Source organism: Herpailurus yagouaroundi, unplaced genomic scaffold, assembly GCF_014898765.1.
Source record: "Herpailurus yagouaroundi ecotype Mexico unplaced genomic scaffold, PumYag 197, whole genome shotgun sequence".
Taxonomy (NCBI): Eukaryota; Metazoa; Chordata; class Mammalia; order Carnivora; family Felidae; genus Herpailurus; species Herpailurus yagouaroundi.
Genome location: NW_024412428.1, coordinates 7620459 through 7643605, shown reverse-complemented (window position 1 = coordinate 7643605; position 23147 = coordinate 7620459). Strand labels below are relative to the sequence as shown.

The following is a 23147-nucleotide window of genomic DNA, read 5'->3' as shown; positions in this document are numbered from 1 at the left end:
CTTTCATGTATTTTTATCTTTTCCTAAAAAAAATAAATGGATGTTTGATAATTAACTGTGGCGTGTTAACTTTCTTTGTTGCATCGACAGCCCCTAGTACAGTGACAGATTCCAATTGATAGTTGGTTAAGCCCTCTTTAATACATACTCAAGCATTTAATATTATTTGGCAAGAGGAAGGTTGCATAATGAGTATTATCACATAGAGATACACAGCAGAGAGTAAATTAAAAAGGCCTGGCTTTCTCCAAGTGGAAGAGTAGGAACACCAAAGCATGCAAGTATATTGGATACTAACTGTTTCTGCCCATAAGAAAGAGCATCTCTTAAATGCCTTTTCCTTTCTCTTGATCTTTGTGAGAAACCGTGGCCTTGGCGACACGGAGGTCATTAGAGCTATTTGCTGATATTTCTTCCTCTTTCTGAGCACATGAAATTTTTCATTTTCAATTTTTTCTATTTTTCATGTGGCCCTGTGGCTTGTTTTGGCCCGTCAAATGTGAGCAGAAGTGGTATGTATCATTTCTATGGGGGAACCTTTAAAAGCTGGTGTCAGATTCACCACATTCTGTTTTCTCTGCTTTGATGCCAGTGATAGTATTCAGATGATGGCTCCATTCGTCTGTGTCTGTGAGTGAAAATGATAGAGAGTAAAGCTCTCCAGTGACGCGATGGACAGGTAGATCAAGAGGTAAATAAACCTTTGCTGCTTTAAGATACTGAGATTTGGGGCATGACCTTGGCCTTCTTGATTTTACAGGGGCCAAGCACCTGAAGTGATCATTTTACTCCTATCTCAACAAGAGGGTCTAAGCCGGCTAAAACATTTAGAAAGTGGATGTACCTAACACAAAAATAAATGTTATTGCGGCCCCTGGGTGGCTCAGTCAGTTGAGCAACCAACTCTTGATTTTGACTCAGGTCATGATCTCGCCACTTGTGGGAATGAGCCCTGCATCGGGTTCGGCGCTGACAGTGAGGAGCCTGCTTGGGATTCTCTGTCTTCCTCTCTCTATCTGCCCTTCCCCCATGCACATGCACACATTCTCTCTCTCAAAATAAATAAACTTAAAAAAAATAGATGTTATTTTAGTGAGAGTAAGATTATGACATGCTTTACAACTCTCAAAAGCATTCTTCATTAATTATTTCATTTCTTTTCCCTGGTGGTCTTGGGAAGTGGTCAGATCTCTCTCCCTCTCCCTTCCAGACCAACACTCGTTGGTCAGTCGACTGCTCTCACTGCCCATCCCACTTCTAATGTGCCCCTAATTCAGCACTTAGTACAGCGTCCTGCCGTTTTAAAATAAGATCCGTCTTCCTAGGAAACTGTGTCCTGTCCATTTTTGTATACCTTCTTTCCAACCGACAGCCAAGCTCTACTGTTTCAGACGCATAACAAGTGCTTTAAAAATGCTCATTTGAAGAAGTTGAGAAGGTAAGTGGCAAGTCCCAAGTTATAAGTAGCACTCCAGTAGCAAAGTTATAAGTACGATTCTAAGACTTCTGACTCAACATTCCATGATTTCACTACCATTTATTGAGCACTGAGGAAGAGAAAGCAGCTCAGACATCTGGGTACTGACCTTGATGTTGCTATGAGCTCGTCTGGACCATGTTCTGTGGAATAAAAACAATTTCACAGGATAACATCAGACAAGGCCATTCTTTGACCATGGTCGAGACAAAAACCAGACCGCTTCCACAGTCTAGTTGGAACACAGAACATGAACATGGTCTAAACCACAAAAATGACAAAAAATGTCTACCGTAAGCTACTTCTTTATCAGTTATGGCTTTAACCCCCACTTATGTTCACTCCTTCTTACTAAGAATTAAGACACCCAATCATAGAATTACCCCTACTTCCTGACAGCATCCAATACGGTGGGGGGGGGGGGGGGGCGGGGGGGGGCTTGCTTTCTTGAACCCTTCCCACACATCACTTATGCCCAAATCCCATGACAAATTCTAACACTTCTACTGAAATACCCCATTGCTCCCCATTTATGTATTCCTCCTCCTTACAAGAAGTCATAAACCTAACTTCAGGTGTGGTCCTGGCGGGCTTGTTGGAAGGCACTGGTACAGTCCCTCCTTTGTCCCAAGGCTATGCTGTATATACGTGTTGAGGGTTCATTAGAACAATCCTGTAGGGCTGTTATGCCCACTTGACAAAGAAAGGAGGTTCATAGAGATTAAATAATTTGCCCAAGGTCACACCGCCAGGAAGAGCCAGAGACCACATTTCAGACCCTTTGCCAGGAACACTCTCTTTCCCTGCACGGGCGCCCCCTACCCCGTCCCCCTTTTCTGCGTTTCTTAGGGCACTTGCCCTGCCGACCCGGATGCTGCAGGCAGCTGCATCCCACACACGTTACTTTTGCAACAGATCTCCGTGTGCTTCTGCGAAAAACGGTGTTCTGACCCAGAAATGTTCTGCCACTGCAGAGCCCTAAAGCGAGACCTCTGCGCTGCCCTACAAACGGCTCTGGCTGGTTTAGCCTGGGGCCTCTGGGGGCGGGCTCACGGGAGCGACGTCGAGCGGACCAATCCCCGCGAGGGAGCCAGACACCGGGCCCAATCGCAGAAGAGCCAGGCAGGACAGGGACGGCCACGCCGGCGGCGACCCCGGCAGCCAGCGGCCCCGCCCTCTCGGTCGGCGGCAGGGCTCCGCGGGCGGGAGCTAATCCTCTGTCTGGAGCCGACCGGCAGCGGGCCCGCAGACCCACCCACCGACCCGCGGACAGGCTGCCGACCGCGCAGGGAGCAGCCGCCCGTGCTCCCTGGGGCCGAGTCCGCAGGGCCACCGAGGAGCCGAGCGGTGGCTGCGCAGTGACCTGTCGCCGTCGTCACTCTGGACGCCGGAGTGCGCTCGGTTGGTTTGCTTTAAAACGAGAGCTTGAGTTTCCCCGACAGGTGCATTTGGTCGAATTCAACGGAAATTCCCCTCCCCGTCCCAGCGCGTCGGCCGGCGCAGACCCGGCCCCCGACCCAGGCGGCGGTCAGTGTCCCCGGCGCGTCCCGGGCCGCCCCAGCCTCGGGAGCACTTGCTGCTCGGCAGGCGCCCGGAGAGCGCAGGGCACCCCCCCCCCCAAAGAAGACAGCCCCCGGGGATTCCGGCCCCGAAAATGATCAGACCTGCGCCTAGCCTGGCAGGAAGACTGTAACCGTGGGGTGAGTTTAAACGAGAAAAAAAATCCCTTTACGATCGGGAGCTGCTTTTTAAAGGCCCCCTTCCTGTCCTTGTTAACGAGCAGCAAAATAACAATAACAAACAGTTGCGCAATTATCGCGTTCCCGGAGGAACCTCATTGTTTCCCTTTTGAAAACCGGTTGGCAGTATATACAATGTGGGGACTGCGGTGAGATGATTCCAAACGAAAATGGGTGACAACTTACTAAGATTATTTTAAGGCGGTTTGAGCCCTGAAAGGTCATACTTACTCTTAAAAATAGTTAAGTACGATAGTCACCGGTTTACTGCGTACCCTATTCCAAAGTGAAAATTAATCTCTTACGAACTGCTTACTGCTTTCTGTTCCCCAGTTACTCCACAAGACTCCTCTAACTTCCCCGTTCTTTTTAACAGAATTCAACTACCTACCCAGGCAATATGAAGATTTTCTTTGTAGAACCTGCCATTTGCCTGAGTGCATTTGCTATGACTTTGACTGCCCCACTGACAACACAGTATGTGTATAGGAGAATATGGGAAGAAACCAGCAACTACAGTTTTGTGTCGGATAGCAATATTTCTGAGTGTGGAAAAAATACAAGCAGCCCAATCTTTGCATTCCAGGAGGTAAGACATTAAAATATCCCTAAAATGTGGGGCGCCTGGGTGGCGCAGTCGGTTAAGCGTCCGACTTCAGCCAGGTCACGATCTCGCGGTCCGGGAGTTCGAGCCCCGCGTCGGGCTCTGGGCTGATGGCTCGGAGCCTGGAGCCTGTTTCCGATTCTGTGTCTCCCTCTCTCTCTGCCCCTCGCCCGTTCATGCTCTGTCTCTCTCTGTCCCAAAAATAAATAAACGTTGAAAAAAAAATTAAAAAAAAAAATCCCTAAAATGTAATAAAAGGGGAATGTGTAAAGGCGTTTTTGATGAAAGAGGGCATTGCACTCATCATACGTTGATCTCTCAAGGGTCACCTTAAACGCTCCGAAATCCCAGGTCAAGAGCCTTTATATTCAGTTCTCCTGTTTGAAGTTTCCTGACACCTTTCATCTGCCTCTTCTTTTTTTTTTTTTTTTTTTTTTTAATTTTTTAATGTTTATTTTTGAGAGAGAGACACAGAGTATGAGCAGGGAAGGGCAGAGATACAGGGAGACACAGAATCCCAAGCAGGCTCCAGGCTCTGAACTGTCAGCACAGAGCTTGACCCCGAGCTGGAACCCATGATCTGTGAGATCATGACCTGAGCTGAAGTCAGTTACCCCAAACGACTGAGCCACCCAGGTGTCCCTAATCTGCCTCTTCTAAGCAAAAGCCCCTTCTTCTTCTGTGACATTGGTGCTTCTCCTTTCTTAGGAAATTTCAGCCTAGTCTCACCTCCCCAGGGGCTCTTTCCTCGTCCTCCCCCACCCCCATCCCAAAGCCTGAAAGTTGGACCACAGCCAACTGGAATGAGTACTCGATGGTCCCAGCGGCCGGGGGAAACAGTGTTTCTGCCTTTCCCTGGCTTGCTTCCTTCCACCACCCCTCCTTCTGCCTGTACATGACCCAGTTTTCAGTGACCCCGTAAGTAGCCCATCACTGAAGACTGTGGACCTTGGGGCCAGTGTCCTTCATGGACTTGTAGGGGGCAGGGGGCAGCATTTGTCATTCATCATTTGGTGTTAGCAGATCAGCTTTGACTCCCAAGTGCCCAGGAGCAGCTGTGGGAGGCTATCTGCGGAGGGGAGCACTCACTTTGGTTCTGAGGACACTGAAAATGTTGAGGCAGATATTACAGAGCCTTACCTTCTCCCTCTCTGGCCTCCTCCCCCAATTTTGTATTTGTTTCAAACAGGAGGTACGTCACCATCCTCCAGCTCCCTCCGACAGTTTTTAGCAAAGTCTACCAATGTCCAGATGCGAAGGAGATAGCATTTAGATCTGGAATTGTTCCCCTCAGAAAGCCTCAAAAACAGACCGCAGTTCCACACCTTGCACTCTTCCCCTAGGGGATATTTTGTGACGGCAAAGAGTGGCACCGCCTCACCTCTCAAAGGACAAGAAGAGTTTGGAGGAATTCAAGTCACTTGCCTAGCCGGCTCTCAGATTTTTCTCCTCAGGAGAAGGGGATTCAGGTGTGACTGGGAGAGGGGTCTGAGGCCTAGAAGAAATGGCCAAGGGCCCAGAAGGAAGGCTGTAGCGCTTCTGGAGGTGGCTCCCCAGGTGTCAGATATAACCTTGCTGGGCTGAGGCCTGGCCTTTGGACACAGCTTCTGCCGTTCCTCATTTCCATGGGAGAAACTTTCTTGGAACTGATAATTGCTGGGAAGCCATGCAGACATCAGGGTTCTGGCCTAGAGTGGGGTCATAAAAATAGAAGGGCCAAGGGTCTCACCTGGTGGTTTTGTCTCCTGACTTTAAGAATGTTCCTATATATATATTATATATTTTATATATAATACATATAATAAATATATTATATAAATAAATATATAAATACTTTATAAATATTATAACTATATATTTATATTAACAAATATATGAATATATAATTATATATATTTATATATTATATATATAAACTCCCAGGGAGTGAAAAGGTTCAGTAGGCTCATCAGTTTCTATATTGGATTCCATGCTTTCCTACAGCAGACACCTGGGAGCAGTGGGAGGGACAGAGGGGGAGAGGACTTGAATGTGTGGAAAAGTCTGCTGCCCTTGCCCTCCCAGAGTGAGGGGAGACAGGCCATGGTTCAGTCATCTTGGTGGCCTCTGTGACTGTGCAGGTGATGAGTACTGGCCGCCTCTGGCCTTACCCAGCTGCTGAGAGGCCCCCACTGCCCAGAGCAGTGGTCTCATTTTGAAAATTTCTGCCCAGTGTTTAATTGTTTTTTAATTAGATTAATATTCAAGAAAACATAGTGCCCTAGATCCCTTCTCTTAAAGTTGGTGCTCTAGAGCTACAGATGCTTTTTCTCAGATTGGGGAACTAGAAAGCATGACTGTCCCCACCCACAATTGGGACAGGGCAGGCAGGCCACTCGCTTTTTGCTCCTTAGGTCACAGGAGCATTTTTCCTTCCCAGGAGGCACCCCCATCTCCTTCAGCATTTCCCTCTGGCCCCTTTTCTGGATACTGTTCCTGCTCAATATAAGAATATTCTCTTACCTTTATTTTTATTTTTTTAATGTTTCTGTATTTTTGAGAGAGAGACACACGCAAAGTGCAAGTGAGGGAGGGGCAGAGAGAGGGAAACAGAGAATCCGAAGCAGGCTCCAGGCTCCGAGCTGTTGGCACGGAGCCTGACGTGGGGCTCGAATTCACAAACGGTGAGATCGTGATCTGAGCTGAAGGCGGACACTTAACTGACTGAGCCACCCAGGCGCCCCTCTCTTACCTTTAAATCCAAGGACAAATGTTCCCTGTTTTAGGACCTTCCTTCTCAATTCCCAGCTCTGCTGGGGGTGGGTGCTGGGCACTTGCTGACTTAAAGAAATTTAGGGGTTTGAGAACTGTTCTTGTAACCCTAAAAATAAAATGTCATAGGACACACAGAGTCAGTCCTGAATAAAACAAAGGATTTTTTTCAGTTCAAATTTTTCTTTGCCACTCTCCCAAAAGACCAATTATTTGTAAGAAGAGTGCATAATACAATAGGGTATTGAACTTCTTACTGTGAGACTATATTTATTTATCTTTCTATATAACAAATACACAGACACAGACACATGTATTGGAATGCAAGATAATAATATGAATTTCAGGGTATAGATATAAGAATAAACTAAGCTATTTCACTTATACTTAACATTTTGAAAGTCTATATGAATGAAAAGTCTTATTTTTCAACCTAGTAGGGTCAAATATATATAGACATATAAATATAAATACATATAAATATTCATCTAACCTACTTTCCGAATCTTTGAGTTTTCTGAGTCTTGTGACTATAAGATGCACCTACATACTTCTCTTGAGCAAGATTAATCTCTAAAGGGCCTCTTAAAATGGCAAGGCTGTGGGAAGGACACTCTTGGCTAAAGCAGAAGAGGTGGGGAATTCTAAGCATGTTTGTTGACTTGTGTGGAGGAAGGAATTTTGAAGCCCCTTGCCATCCTCTCCTTCCCAGGTTAAACGACTGGTTTTGAGGTGCTAAACTGGCCACTTTGGTCTCTTCTCTTCAAGTGCTATCAAGACAGGGACGCTGCTAGTTGAGGGGGCAAGTTGGTGTCAACCAGATTGTGAAATTGTTCTTATTCAGTAATTTACTTACAACCCTTTTAATAACTAACACAGTCCCTTACTACCAGCAGATAGAGAATGTTTTCTACTCAATTGTAATTACTATATATACTACAGCCTATGGAATCGTGACTTTTTGAAAATTGATATTCCTTTCCTTAATGTAACTTACACTTGTCTCAGTACATTGTCCTTCTGTTCGGTCTATTTTTTTTTTTTTTTTTTTAGTTTTATTTCAAAGTTTATTCTGAGAGAGAGTGTGCGAGTGTGCGTGCACGAGTGAACGGGTGGGAGAGAGAGAGAGAGAGAGAGAGAGAGAGAGGACCCCAAGCGGGCTCCACGCTGTCGGTGCAGAGTCAGGCGCAGGGCTCGAACTCATGAACTGAACCGTGAGATCATAACCTGAGCTGAAGTCAAGAGTCGGATGCTTGAGCCACCCTGTTCAGTCTTGTATAAGACATAGCACTTTTTACTCTGATTTCTTCCATTTGCCCTTATCTAATTATGACTCTCCAGAGTTTAAAAGGAATAGATTGCAGATGAGGAGAGAAGTCTGCATAAGAGGTTGGGTAAGAAAGAAGATCAGATACGGGGGAGGGGTGGGAATGGGAAGAGGAATCCCAAACTGGAATATCTTGTTGAAAAGCTGATTAAAAAATGATTGTTTGATTTACTTCTTTATTCGGTAAATATTTACTTGATGGCTTTTATAACCGTAGAGCCACAACAATGTACGCGAGAAGCCTGCCCTAGTAAAAATGAAACTACCAGAGTTGACTAAGCGTGAACGTATAATAGGGTCTCTGCGGTGTGCCTTATGTTGACATGCTGACTTTAAATCTCACACAACAGCCTGCAAGATAGGGACTCTTCATACCCCCCTCTTGTCAGATGAAGCTATAGGGATAAATAATTTGGTCGGCATCACACGCAGCTAGCGCATCGCCTATTTTATCTGCTTATTCACTGGTACAACCAGTGTCTGTGGGGCACCCTGTGAAGCACTTGGTTGGAATCCATGATGATGTGGTAAAGAAGACCGCGTGCCCGCCCTCCCAGAGCTTAGTGGTAGTGGAGAGGGCACACGGTGAGCAGCTCCATTAAAGTAACCCACCCTGTGGGGGTGGGGCAAGTCTCTAAAGAAAACTATAGCCAGATAAGGGCATGGAGCCCTGGGTGGGGGTTGATGGGGTTGCTCTGGATGGCTCACAGAAGGCTTCTGAGGAAGTGACTTTTGAATTGAGGAAGTGAGCCGTGTGGTCATCGCAAAAGGAACAGCAAGTACAAAACAAGTGAATGAGCGTGGAGTGTCTGAGGAATGCATGTGGCTGAGGGGAGCCAAGAGGCAGACCTGAAATCAGAGAAGTCATGATATCGCCGCCCACACCGTGGCAAGGAATTCGGATTTATTCCACTGTCAGGAAAGCCACCGAGGGATTTTGGGTGGAGGAGTAACGTGAGCTGGTTGGTGTGTTTTTAAAAATCACTCTAGGGGCGCCTGGGTGGCTCAGTTGGTTAAGTGACCGACTTCGGCTCGGGTCATGATCTTGCAGTTTGTGAGTTCGAGCCCCGCGTCGGGCTCTGTGCTGACAGCTCAGAGCCTGGAGCCTGTTTCGGATTCTGTGTCTCCCCCCATCTCTACCCCTCTCCTGCTCATGCTCTGTGTCTCTTTGTCTCTCAATAATAAATAAACGTTTAAAAAAAAAATCACTCTAATTGCTACGTAAAGAACAGGCTCCTTCTGAATCTAGATCGATCTGACTCCAGAGCTCTTAATCGCTACACAAAAAAGTGCAACTGAAGAATGATAATGGCCAGATGAGAAGGTTCAGCAGGAGAGATTACATCTGTTTGGGCATTTCAGGCAAATCCAAGTTGGACTTGACTAAGGCCTGTGCCTGTAACATGGCTTCTTAGGGAAGGGAGTGGAGATCATGCTGAAGAGTGGGGTTGGACCACATCTGGGTGGCCTAACATAACAGACACGGAAAGCGTGAGCTTTCTCTAGCAGGCAGAGGGCTAATAAGCAGGTGAGAGACGTGCCACTAGTGTGTTTTGGCAAGCCGCTCCCACCATTAGGGTGTGTGATCCACAAAGTGACGAGGCTGGGTCATAGACCGAATTGAAGAGAGAGAAAGCAAGGTGCCTGGGGAGTGCTGGTGAGCACTAGGAGCCCTGTGCTCCCAGTGGCAGTGATGGGACCGGAAAGAGGCAGAGGTCACGAGAAGCATTGGGTGTTGGCAGGCATGGGTGAAGGGAAAGGCCAGAAACAAAGATGACTGGAGTTTTGAGTCTCAGTGACGACAACACTTCCTGGTAACGGGAAGTAACTTGCATTATATGGATATATAAAAATAAACACAGGCTCACTCTTTTAAAAAATCATTAATTTCAGTACTTGATTTTTCTGTGTGGTTCATCAGTTGTTCTAGGGTGCTTTCTAAATATTACATGAATCCGTCTGTTTTTAAAAATGAGTTTAGTAATCCCTGTTATAAAAATGGCACATACTCTACATAAAACTTGGAAAATACAGAGAGAGGTGGCAAACAGAAATCACCCCAAATGCTCTCCATCAAACAACCAGTGCAGCGACTGTAACATCTTCCAGCCTGTGTGTGCCCCCGGTTGTGTTGGCTTGGAGAAGCTGGATTTACCTTCCTCCTCAGTTCATGGCGTGCTACCATCCGTCTTCGTCAGTGCAAAGCTTCTCTTGGGGTTTTATCTTATTTTTTAGTAAGGAAAGAAAGAAACTGGAAGAAACTTATTTGTGGAGACACATGTGAAAAAAGCAACTGAGTGCCTCCTAAATAAAGGTCTATCGAGTATGACATTTACACGTGATATTCATTCCCTTTTAAGTAGACAGAAGGATCTGTCACGGGAAAGGGTGTCGCTCTTGCTTTACAACAGTGGTCATGATCTCCGTGCTAGCTGTTCACAGAAGAAAGAAATATCCTTATACGGCCAGTCCCAGATGTCTTGGGGTCTGTGGAGCCCCTATATAAGACAGACACGACGCAATACCCAATTTTCTTTTTATGAGTGAAAGTGCCCACCACGGTACTTGAATATTATGACTGAGCTTTGATTCCTGTCACCTCTTGATATTTGCTTTGTGAACTGGATGAAGATTCAGGCTGTATCAAACCCATGCCGCAGAGATTCCTTATTGGCGACGTACTGGAAAAAAGAAAAGCACGCACTGTGATATTTTCATGCATGTTGTCTATATCTCTGTAAACACATCATCTTCTTTTTGTTTCTTTGCAGGAAGTTCAGAAGAAGGTGTCTCTCTTTAATCTGCAGATGGACATAAGTGGGCTAATTCCTGGTCTAGTGTCTACGTTCATACTTCTGTCTCATAGTGATCATCGAGGACGGAAATTCCCTTTGATTTTGTCTTCCGCTGGTGCCCTTGCAACCAGTGTTTGGCTCTGTGTGCTCTCCTACTTTGCTTTTCCAGTCCAGCTTCTGATTGCATCCACCTTTATCGGTGCACTGTGTGGCAATTCTACCACATTTTTAGGGGCCTGTTTTGCCTACGTAGTTGATCAATGTGTAGAACAGAAACAAAGAACAATTCGAATAGCTATAATTGACTTCATACTTGGACTTGTCACTGGGTTAACGGGACTGTCTTCTGGCTATTTTATCAGAGAACTAGGTTTTGTGTGGTCCTTTTTCATTATTAGTATGGCTTTTGCTGTTAACTTGATTTATATTTTATTTTTTCTTGGCGATTCATTGAAAGAATCTTCATCTCCGAATGTTGCCATATCATGTAGTGAAGGCTTTAAAAACCTATTTTACCGAACTTACATGCTTTTTAAAAATGCTTCTGGTAAGCGACGGTATTTTCTCTGTTTGTTACTTTTTACAATGATCACTTATTTTTTCGTGACAATTGGCATTTCCCCCATTTTTATCCTTTATGAATTGGATTCTCCACTCTGCTGGAATGAAGTCTTTATAGGTTATGGATCGGCTCTGGGTAGCATTACCTTTTTCAGCAGTTTCCTAGGAATATGGCTTTTTTCTTACTGTATGGAAGACATTCACATGGCCTTCATTGGAATCTTTACCACCATGGCAGGAATGGTTATGACTGCTTTTGCCAGAACAACATTAATGATGTTTTTAGGTAAGATACAAAATGTAGCCTTAGAACTAACCATGTATTTGATGTTTATATAAAATGAATTTAGTCTGCCGGGTGAGAAACTTTTAGTTTAACATTCTCTATTTAACGCATTCTAGTTCAGTTAAGGCACTTTGCCAGGAAGTGAAAGCCCATTGGTTTAAAAAACACTAATGATTGGGGCGCCTGGTTGGCGCAGTCGGTTAAGCGTCCGACTTCAGCCGGGTCACGATCTCGCGCTCCGTGAGTTCGAGCCCCGTGTCAGGCTCTGGGCTGACGGCTCGGAGACTGGAGCCTGTTTCCGATTCTGTGTCTCCCTCTCTCTCTGCCCCTCCCCCGTTCATGCTCTGTGTCTCTCTGTCCCAAAAATAAATAAACGTTGAAAAAAAAAAAAAAATAAAAACAAAAAACAAACAAAAAAAACCACTAATGATTAACCACAATTTTCTAAATTTGCATACTTGCCAAAAAATTGTTTTGAGAAGCATTCTTCTTGTGAGTCAATTCTTCAATAGAGCTTTTTGCCAACTTGAATATTTCTTAAAGTGCTGCTAAGAAGACTACTTTCCATAAAACTTTTTAAAAACTATTTTTTAAGATTTTATTTTTAAGTAATCTCCACATCCAACGTGGGGCTCACTCACAACCCCAAGATCAAGAGTCATACGCTCCACTGGCTGAGCCACCAGGCGCCCCATAAGAATTAAAAATCATTACATAAAATAAACTCAAAAGATTTATAAAATTCACATTTGTTGAATATATTCAAGAAGAAAATTCTTTAAGACAAGGTTTTGCAAATTGGTCATTCCGTCAATTGGCTTTTGATAAATCATTTTTTGGCAAACTGGACCACCTCCTCAACTACCTACCCCACAGGTGGTTTCTGTAGGGCTTGAGTGAGATGCCGCCTTTGAAAGAGCTAAGGGATCTGTCAAGTGGGACCTTAGGAAAGGTCCGATTTCATCTTTTTCTACAAAGCCACTGCCAACCTCTTGCTACCTTGCAGGGAAGCAGGGTGACCAAAGAGAATCAGGTTTAATGTCCATCTATATGGCACCAGGTGATCTTAAGCAAATTACTCAAGTACTCAGGGCCTTCATTTATTCAAATGTAAAATGGGCACAGTAGTACCTAATTCAGAGGGTTACAAGAATATTAGAAGAGATCACTGTAAAGCACTTCGCAGAAGGCCTTGTGTTCAGTAAATGTCGGTTCTCCCTGTCTCCCTTAGAATTGCCAAGGTCAAGGAAGTTGATACGTGTGTGAAAACTTTAACATCATCTGCAAAAATAATCTATTACTGTTTTGTCAAAGAACTAGAAATGCTACTATTAGGGGTCATAATTTAAGAGGAGAGGTGATCTGGGCTCATAAAATGATTCAGCACAAAGATGAACAAGCAGAAAGAACCAATTTCTCGATAAGTGAGTCAATATACTACAAGCATGCTAACACTAAGAATGTCAAGTCTGAGGGAGCAAAACCAGAAAATACATGAAGAAAGCTAAGTCACAACTTGCTGAACGAGAGGTCACTGTAATAATCAGGGAAATAGCACATCAGTCCCAATCGCAGTTCTAATCCCAAGGACCTAAAACCTCCACGAACTCTTATTCTTACTCCCGGAATAACAAAGTAAAGTAACCTTTAGCTGACCCATCTATAGTGTATCTTAAGTCACGAGACAGAAGTCTGCAATTAATGAATTCAGTCCTTAGATGCAATGAGGTAGGATGCTTATAGAAAAGGACATAGTCAGAAAGAAAGTATTTCACATTTAAAATTGGCCATTCGTTTTCTGACTTGGCCAGTGATTTCCCACCATTTCTCTTACAGTCAGGTTGCCATTCCTTTTCACGATCGTGCCGCTCTCTGTTCTCCGGTCCATGATATCAAAAGTGGTTCGTTCTACTGAACAAGGTGAGTTTAATTTGCTTAATGAACATAATGAGTTTACAATCTGTATCAACTGAAATCTATGGACAACCAATGTTTGATTCTTCCGAATATTCTACAACACTTTTTTTGTTCAGAACGCCTTTTGAATTAAGTGGTAAGTAAATTCAGTGTTCGGTAGAGGCTTATGTTCAGGCAGGGGTGCCCTGCCCAGGGTCTCCCGCTTTAGAAGGCTTGCATCTAGCCAGGCCTTGCCTCAAGAGCAGAGGAGTGCTCAGGGCCAGGCAGATGCCCACCCGGGAGCTCACAACACCTCCCCCTTCTAGACTATACTCTGGGTATCCGGGACCCATAATTCCCAGCCAAACAGTTTCGGGTTCATGTCTTTCAGTGCCTGGGTGGTCCTCTTCCTCAGACCCTTTCTCCTGAGGGTAGACCGTGTGTTCCCCTCTAGACCAAAGGGGTAGCCAAGCCATCACTCTTCATAGAACTAGCCCAACCTTGGCATTGCAGAGTGGGGTGTGTACAGCCATGTGTAAATGATCCTTTCTGAGCAGGATGGAGCAAGAGATAGAACACAGAGTGGGCGGACTGCACCCTGCAGCTGGGGACTGAGGGCCAAGGGCCAGCTAGCTCGGCCAGTGCTGCCATGTTCCTCCACAGAACTCCAAAGAGTCTGAGAATTCGGAGTCTGTGTCTGACCTCCCAAATCATCGTGAAGGTATAGAAGGCATATTTCTCAGAGCGGGTAGTTGAAACATAGCTTACTGAACAGTCTGTTCGTTAGAACTGTAACTCACAAATACTTACAGTACAATATATAGGCTTCTAAGTGTATTCTTACACTGGACCCCACAAATGTTAGGGCTGGGCCTGAATTAGAATCCTAGCAAAAACAGGATCCCACTCAGCTGGTGGGACTTTCATGAAGTCCAAGCAGTATGGCGGAGTGGGCAGTGGAGAAGGCACCCAGAGAAGGTGGCCCAAATAGGGAGCAGAGACAAGACACTACAAGCTTTCTCTCCACCTTCATCTCGTTGACCAAGTGCAACAGAAAGTCAGATTAGCAAGGAAATCCACGTCATTCGATAGGAGTAAATCTATCAGCCTCCCAAGCACAGAGGAGGACACAGGAGATCAAACAGCTGAAGTGGGAGGGCAGAGAATAACCAATACAAAAGGACAAAAAAATCAAATTTCTAGTTAGAACTAGTTACTAGTTAGATATTAGGCACATCTGTACCATGTGAATATTGTTAGATTTTGGAGCTTTCTTTTGTTTCATGCCTCAGCCTGGTGCAGATATTCATATTAATTGTTGATGGACCATTCATATCTAGGCTACTGTATTTATGGCAGTTTAGTCAACACTGGGGAAGACTGCTAATTCAGTGCCTTTAAAAATATATTTCTTGATTCTCTTCCACCCATGTCACTGTATATGCACACAGCTGTTTATATATTATGTAATGATGATTGACTGGAAAACCACTTAGGAATATAAAAATTTGTAACTGTAATATGTAAAAATATACCTGCTTCTTTGGGTTACAGTGGTTTCTCAGGTATGACACCAAAAGCACAACAACAAAAGAAAAATAGATAAATTAGACTTTATCCAAATTAAGAGCTTTTGCACTTTAAAGGACACCATCCAGAGAGTGAAAAGACAAGCTACAGAGTGTGAGAATATATGAGTAAATCACATGTCTAATAAGGAACTTGGGAGGTGGGGGAGGGGAATGGATGAAATAGGTAAGGAGGATTAAGAATACACTTATCTGGATGGGCACTGAGTAGTATATGGAACCTACTGGATCGCTGTATTGTACACCTGGGACTATTATAACACTGTGTGTTAACTACACTGGAATTAAAAAAAAAAAAACAACAACAACCAAAAGACAACCCAACTATATAGGCAACAGATTTGAATAGACATCTCTCCAAAAGCTGTACAAATGGCCAAGAATTATATGAATAAATGCTCAACATCATTAGCCTTCAGGGAAATGCAAACCAAAACCACAGTGAGACCCACCGGGGTGGCTGAAATGGAAAGACCACAACAAGAGATGGTCAGGATGTGGAGAACCTGGAACCCTCCTACACTGCTGGTGGGAACATAAAATGATGCACCCATTTTGCCAAAACAGTTTGGTAGTTCCTCAGAAAGTTAAATAAAATTCCCTTAGGACTCAGCAATTCCATCCCTAGAAATAGAATGGAATTGAAATCCCAAAAGAAATGAAAACATATGCCCACAAAAAAATCCTGCACACAAATGTTCACAGCAGCATTATTTATAGTAGCCTAAAAGTAAAGACAAATGTAAACGTCCATGAACTGATGAATGGATAGATGCCATGTGGTATATCGGCCCAATGAAATATTATTTGGCAATAAAAATAAAGTACTGATGATACCCGCTACCCCATGGATGAACCTTGAAATCATTATGGAAAATGAAGAAGCCCGACACAAAAGGTCACACATTGTCGTATAAATACTCCATTTATATGAAACGTTCAGAAAAGGCAAACCCATGGAGACAGAAATCAGGTAAGTGCTGTCCAGGGCTGGAGAGAAAGGGAGAGATTGCTAATGGGTAGTTTCTTCTGGGGTGAGGCTGCACAGCTCCGTTAACTGTGCAGTTTAAAGGGGTGGGTTCTAGGGCATATGAATTATACCTCGGTAGAGCTGTTCAGAAGAAAAAGAAACATCTACCTGCTTCACAACTTGGAGCTAAAAGAGACTTCTCAGAGTGTCTGGTTTGTTTTGGTTTTTATTTGGTGTAGTCTACTTACAAAGGCTATTTAAAGTGACACTTTAAAATGTTTTGTTTTTTGGATTTTCACTAAGAAAGCCTTTTGCTGATGTCAGAGTTCCCCTACTGAGTATATTCTGGTCCTGCATTACTTTTTTAAAAACGGGATATTTTCGTGAAAATGTTATGTGCTTTAAGGTAATCAGAGGAGAAAGGAAGTGGCACAGAGGTTTTCATGAGTCTCTCAGTATCCCCAGCATCTTGAATGAGAAAGGAGAGGAAACTGGATTGTTTCGGAATCTCTGTGCTCCATACAGCTGTGAAACTCCCAGCTAAAGCCACCCTGGACTACCTCTTGCCTTGCTGCTCCCTGCGCACTCTTTGTGATTACTTGGAACACCGGCAAAACACACTCGACTTTTGAAACCTACCGGATTAAGAAAAAGTATAGATACGAAACAATGGGCTGATTACTTAATCCAGTTTATCTCTGGTGACTGTGACACAAGTTGAACTGCTCGAGAAAGTTGAGCGACAAGTGAACCCTACTGTGTCACAGGATGGCTGTTTATGCCAGACACACGTACCACCTGGCCAGCTTTCTGTCAAGAATCGAGTTAGGTCATTGCAACATAGGGCTACATCTGTCCAGTCTGTCCTCCATGGGCACTGTGCCTGGCTGTGGCAAGGGATCAGAAATAAGAGAAGATAATCGCATAGACAGGTAGGAGAACTTCCTCCCAACTGAACTGACTTCGTGTTTTATCATAAATCATGGAGGCAACAGGTCTGTGTACTACTTGCTGATTGGTAACTGGGCTCTTGAATGAAGCTTTTTTTCATCCATTCGACAAATACGGGTTAAACATCTTCCATGTGCCAGGACAGACAGGCCCTGGGACACAGCAGTAAACAGAGTAGATGTGCACTTGGCATGAACAGAGCTTTCGTTTTAGTCAAAAGAAGACATGTACGGGAAAACACAGTATTCTTCAGAGATATGTTTATGTTTTATGAACATGTGACCTGTCATTCGGTGAAGAATTAGAAGCAACGTACGAGAAGATGTATACCAGGGTAAAAAGTCTCAGTAGATAAAAACCTATAGGCCACACGGTCTACAAGACCAAGACCACGGTCTTGTAGTCAAGACCTTAAAACACAGACAGTGTAAGCCATAATCTGGTTATGAAAGGTGACCCTCATGCTTGCCTTTTCCTTCTCACCAGTCCAATCAAATACAGTTATTTACATGATTTGCATTGTTTGTAGAAAAAATACATCACAACTTCTCATGGAAAAGTAAACTTGGCAAAGCAGGGAACAATCACAACGGCTTAATGATAGAGTCTGCCAAAGCCACGTAGGGACTTCTACCGGGGACATCAAGAAGAGCGGAAAACCAGGACAAAGTTTTTCATCTGGTGATGCAAAATAGGGCAAAGAGGAAGACAAGTACATCGAGATGACCCGCCTGTCCTTTAGAGGTTTAACTGCTCAGTCAGCGTGGTCTTGGATTGCAGACAGAACGAAACATTGGTAGAATTTGTGCCCCCTTTTCTCGGATTATGAACTTGGACTGACCATGCAGCCACCCTACGCTCCTCGAACGATGCTCCAGGGCCTGCCCTCGACCAACCGTGGTAGGCGGGCAGGGGTGCCGGGCAGTGGCGGGATCCCCGTTCACTCAGTCTCGTGAGCCACCTCAGCGTGGAAGCCGTTTCAGGCAGGGAAGGCAGAAAAGACTCACTTCGCATCAAACCGTGGCAGAACTAGAGCACAGACAGTTACTTGAGGAGTCACACAAAGGAACCTTGTGGCTGCTCAGTTTGCCGGCACTTTGGAGGGAGGGATCCAGTGCACGCTGCAGAAAGCGTGTGCCACCATCTGTCTTTGTCTGCAGCTGTCACTTTTGCCAGATCTGAGAAGCAGATGAAAAGGATTGCTTTAACTCAAAAGGCTCCTCGGGTGGGACCTTTGCTGGTAGGAGCCACCTGCACATAGGAGGTGTGTCACAGATGTCCCCAGCTTGGGGACTGAGAGTGGGAAATAAGCTTGAACGTCAGGGCTATGTAGTTGTGGCTATGCCTGCGGCTGTTCAGGGACAGGAGACTGTGGGTTTCAAACGTGTCAGCTGTCGTTGCCTTTTACCTTTGCCCTACCGACATCGGAACTATTGTGTTTTCACCTTCCGTCACATCAAGTCCAAGCGGACCTCATGATCTCAGTGTCTCCACCTGCAAAAATGGGTTACTGACTTCTCAAGGATTTGGAGGAAATAGCTTTCATTCACCAAGCAGTGCCCCATGTTTGTTTTTTCCAGTGAGTAAGTTTTCTCCCTTTGTTCTGTTCGTTGTTTTGTCACGAAGCCATTTCTTTTTCTCCTTCCACACCCTGACCCCAAACAGGTACTCTGTTTGCTTGCATTGCCTTCTTAGAAACGCTTGGTGGTGTCACTGCAGTTTCTGCTTTTAATGGAATTTATTCAGCCACTGTCGCCTGGTACCCAGGCTTCACCTTTCTGCTGTCTGCCGTTCTATTACTAATTCCAGCCATCAGTCTATGGTAGGTAATTATTTTCAACCATTTTGTCAGAGGATAGCTGGATTAAATGAATTCCCTAACCTCACTAGTAAGGAGGATCTGTTAAAGTTGTTTAAAAAAAAAAAAATTCAACTGGGTAACTTTTAAAGATCTAATTGGCTCCACTGGTTGATTCACGAACCAGGCGGCATCCCATCTAACAAGTAGAGCGGGGCTCTGAGGAGCTGTGCTAACTGGAAGGTTTTCATAGGAAAGAGGGTGGGTTGTGACGTTATTAGCAGAGGAGAAGAAATAATTATTTCAGGCAGAGTCACCTTCCCTTAGGGAGAAGGGCAGGGGTCTTATTAGGGTGGATGACCTCATCTTTCTCTGGGGGATAGAAAGGGCCCAAGTAGCAGGCTCACCGGTGCCGGTCAGAGAACTCCTGGCTTGACTGGTGAAGACGAGCCTCTGGGGGAGGCTGGGAGTGCAGGTAAGTTACATGTGAAGTCCAGGTTTGATGAGCTGGCCTAATGGAAACCACGTGGGGCCTGTGGGTTTCTTTTGAACGAAGTTTTGCCCCAGAATGTACTTTTCTCAGTACCTTTTAGACATGAGGACATCTATTGATAATGTTGAAGACTTAAGAAGAAAGAGACAATGACAAGGCTCACCATTATTAAGAGAAAGAAAGATTGGGTCAGACTGAATAGCCACCCCCTGTCTCTTTAGATATGAACCGATTAAATCAGCATCCAAGAATATGCATGTGTATGCGTATGTGTGTGTATGTATATATATTCATATTCAATTATGATTTCCTAGAGTATAATATCCCCTGGGGGGTCAAAGATTCCTATAAGAAGACAGACTTTAATATGGAGTCTTGGGCTGATGACAAGAGCAAATCGTGTGCACTGAATATCAAGAATTTTCTTTGAAGAATGTTGGCTTATTTAGTGACTCCCTTTTAAAAAAAAGTGTTTTTTTTCAACGTTTATTTATTATTGAGAGACAGAGAGACACAGAGCGTGAGCAGGGGAGGGGTTGGGAGAGGGGGAGACACAGAATCCGAAGCAGGCTCCAGAGTCCATGCTGTCAGTACAGAGCCCGACACAGGGCTCGAACCCACGGACTGTGAGATCATGACCTGAGCCGAAGTCAGTTGCCCAACCAGCTGAGCCACCCAGGCGCCCCTAATGACTCCCTTTTTATTTTTACTTATTTATTTTTTTTCAACGTTTATTTATTTTTGGGACAGAGAGAGACAGAGCATGAACGGGGGAGGGGCAGAGAGAGAGGGAGACACAGAATCGGAAACAGGCTCCAGGCTCTGAGCCATCGTCCCAGAGCCTGACGCGGGGCTCGAACTCACGGACCGCGAGATCGTGACCTGGCTGAAGTCGGACGCTTAACCGACTGCACCACCCTGGTGCCCCGTGACTCCCTTTTTAAATGTAAATATCCAAATAAATACAAAGTACCAAATTCTATATATGAATAGTACATAGAATAAAAAGACCAGAGTCATACACATAACAAGTATTTCTTTCTTCCTTTGCCCTTCAGTTAACAAAAAGTGTAATCTAACTAGACAAGTGGTTGCCGAAATGGCCAAGCAAAGAGAGTGAACACGTTCTATGGGGCCAGCGCACTGGGCCGAGAGCTCTTTGCCCTTTCCTTGCTGGGCTTTGCCCAGTCTACACGGCTGAGAGCACAGTGCAGTGACAGTGCAGTGACAGTGCAGTGACAGGGGTCAGTAGGAGGTGGAGCACAACACATCTCTGCTTTCTCCTGAGCACTGGGGGGCGGTGAGGGGGGGGGTGCGGGGTGAGTAAGGAAAGTACCTACGTGCACAGGCCTTACCCATTCGACCAAGACTGTGACCTCCTTGAAGGGCTGCCCTACGTCCTAATCATAGTAGGACCTCATTACATAATGTCTAGGTAATTTTCATACCTAGATCTGTGTAAGACAGACTACAGTACTATTTACAGTTCCTCTGTGATTCTGATGAAAAGTGATTTTTACTAGATATCTTTTTAAAAAGAGACTCCACCTGTTGAACCAGCAAAATTAAAAATACATGCTATGCTATATAGTAAATGATGAGACAGTCTTACGCATTGCTTGTAGGAGTGTTATTTGGCAGTATCATCTTTGGAAAGCAATTCATAAACATGTATCAAAAGCTTTTTTAAGAAGTTTGTAGTATTTGACCCAGTGATTCCTTTTAGAAGCACATCCTAAGGAAATGATCAGTAATATCAAAAATTTATGTACAGTTAACTCTGAACAGCACAGGTCTGAACTGCATGGATTCACTTACATGCAGATTTTTTTTCTATATATGCAGTACCATAATATACTTTCTCATGATTTTAATGCCATTTTCTTTTCTCTGGCTTTATTATAAAAATACAGCATATAATCCTTATGACATGCCAAATATGTGTTGGTAGACTGTTTTATGTTACTGGTAAAGCTTCTGGTCAATGGTAGACTATTAGTAGTTAAGTTTTTAGGGAGTCAAAAGTTATATGCGCATTTCCAACTACATGGGACGTTCAAAGGTCAACTGATACAAAGTTTATGAAGACAAAAACATTTTTTAAATGACCAAAAGAGAATGATTAAATAAATGATCGTGCATCCATACCATATCACGAAAAATAAAAAGAATTAGGGAGTAGAAAATGGGTAATTTGTATTCTTCATATATTCATACATATCTGTTAATGAACATATACACAGCTAGATAAAAGATAGTTATGCTTTCAATAATGCTTCTAATGTAAATGTAGATGGTCTCCTGAGATTTTTTTAACCCTATACCATTCAATATTTTAAAAAAGTTAAATGCTTATTTTTTATTAAAGTTTATTTATTTGAGAGAGGCAGAGACAGTGCAAGTGGGGGAGAGGCAGAGAGAGGGGGAGAGAATCCCAAGCAGGCTCTGCACTGCCAACACCTGAGCCGAAACCAAGAGTCGGACTGAGCCACCCCAAGCACCCCCAAATTACATGTTTTTTAAGTTCCAGGTGTCTTCTTGTCCCAGCTTCAGTTATAGGTATTGGACATGAACTTCAGCCACACCTACAGTTATAACTACTTTTTTGTGGACTATGGAAACTAAACAGTGGGATGGATGGACATTTCAGGGATCTGGAAGAGAAAAGAACTGTAGATTGTTTATTATTTTCAGAATGCTATGCCTAGCAAGTCAGCTGGACTCAAAGTGCCAGTATGTTCCTTCTGTGTATAATTTGCACAATTTATTGCAAGCCATATAACCAGGGGGAAGTTGGAATATAGATTTTTTATTTATGTATTGCTTTGGTCACAATTGCAGAATGTCTTGTTTGCTTTTGCAGCATCGTCAAGTGCACCAGCTGGAACGAGGGAAGCTATGTACTTCTTACACAAGAGGAACCCAGTGAAGACACTTCAGACAGCTGATCGTGATTTTAAAAAAATAATTGGACACACACATTATATACTCAGACTTCCGAGGACTGTAAACTAGTTCCATAATCAATAGTTCGTAAATAATCAATGCTACATGCCCTTTCTTCTCAACTAAACAGTGAGAGAAACGGCCCCTGGCTCTAGCTTCTTACAGTACCATGCACTTTGAGCACTTTATGAATATTCTGCGATGGAGTCCCATAGATAGAACAAATCTCAAAACACTTCCCACTTCTGGATTTGGGAAAGAAACGGAAACTTCACAGTCTAAAGGGATTAAGAAACTTAACACAGTCAAAAGCAATAATCTCCCTGACATACTCCAGCCTCTCACCCTGGGACCAAGGAGAACTCTATACCTCAGTTTCTTCATCTGCAAAATGGGTTTCTGACCTCTCAAAGATTTTGAAGGCATCACTGTTCAAAATGATGATGAATCATTCTCTGATAGGAAAATAATGGTAGAAGTTTCAAACAATTCTAGTACAGTCACACCTCTGCTTGGATAATGCTTTGTTTTACAGAGCCCATCAAGGTGCTAGGGACCGTGAAAGTGTCTAAGAGATGCAAAAACCTTAAAATGGAAGCACTTTAGAGGAGACATGTTTTCACTTTTCCTAATACGTGCCATCAGTGACAGGTATGATAGTGTTTATATAGGTGACACAGGGGTGACTGGAAAAATACCGTAAATAAAATTTTTCATAAAGAAACGTAAACACCGAGCAAGCAGCCAATCATGAAGTAATGTTATAGAGCCAATATTCATTCCTTATTTTTATCCAGGGATATCCATATCTTACTGCCTTAAACTTATCCTGAGACCCACCCTGGTCCCTCAGAACACATTCTCTCATGCCTCCTATCTTTCTATACACTGTTCCATTTGCCTTTCCTCCTTTGAGACATTGGAACTTTCAACTGTCAGCCAAATCCTGCTTCCTCTGTGTAGC

General features: G+C 44.0%; 1 protein-coding gene across 2 annotated transcripts; it reads left to right on the top strand.

Annotated features, from left to right (window-relative positions):
- The first annotated feature begins 2625 nt into the window (after positions 1-2625).
- On the top strand, positions 2626-22194 carry SLC46A3 (solute carrier family 46 member 3). 2 transcript variants are annotated; one of them, XM_040448117.1, is made up of 6 exons: positions 2626-2878; positions 3593-3805; positions 10670-11540; positions 13377-13460; positions 18612-18768; positions 22101-22194. In XM_040448117.1, the coding sequence occupies exons 2-6, from the start codon at positions 3617-3619 to the stop codon at positions 22183-22185; spliced, it is 1386 nt and encodes a 461-aa protein (XP_040304051.1). In that variant the 5' UTR covers positions 2626-2878; positions 3593-3616; the 3' UTR covers positions 22186-22194. The 2 variants fall into 2 exon arrangements, with proteins under 2 accessions (XP_040304051.1, XP_040304052.1); XM_040448118.1 differs by lacking the exon at positions 2626-2878 and adding an exon at positions 2887-3177.
- The last annotated feature ends 953 nt before the right edge of the window (positions 22195-23147 follow it).

What these genes read in the sequence shown, in the direction of transcription:
- SLC46A3 (XM_040448117.1), top strand. Translation starts at nt 3,617, where the DNA reads ATGAAGATTTTCTTTGTAGAACCTGCCATTTGCCTGAGTGCATTTGCT. An exon ending in CAATCTTTGCATTCCAGGAG is followed by an intron (nt 3,806 to 10,669) that starts GTAAGACATTAA and finishes GTTTCTTTGCAG; the next exon opens with GAAGTTCAGAAGAAGGTGTC. An exon ending in GGTTCGTTCTACTGAACAAG is followed by an intron (nt 13,461 to 18,611) that starts GTGAGTTTAATT and finishes GACCCCAAACAG; the next exon opens with GTACTCTGTTTGCTTGCATT.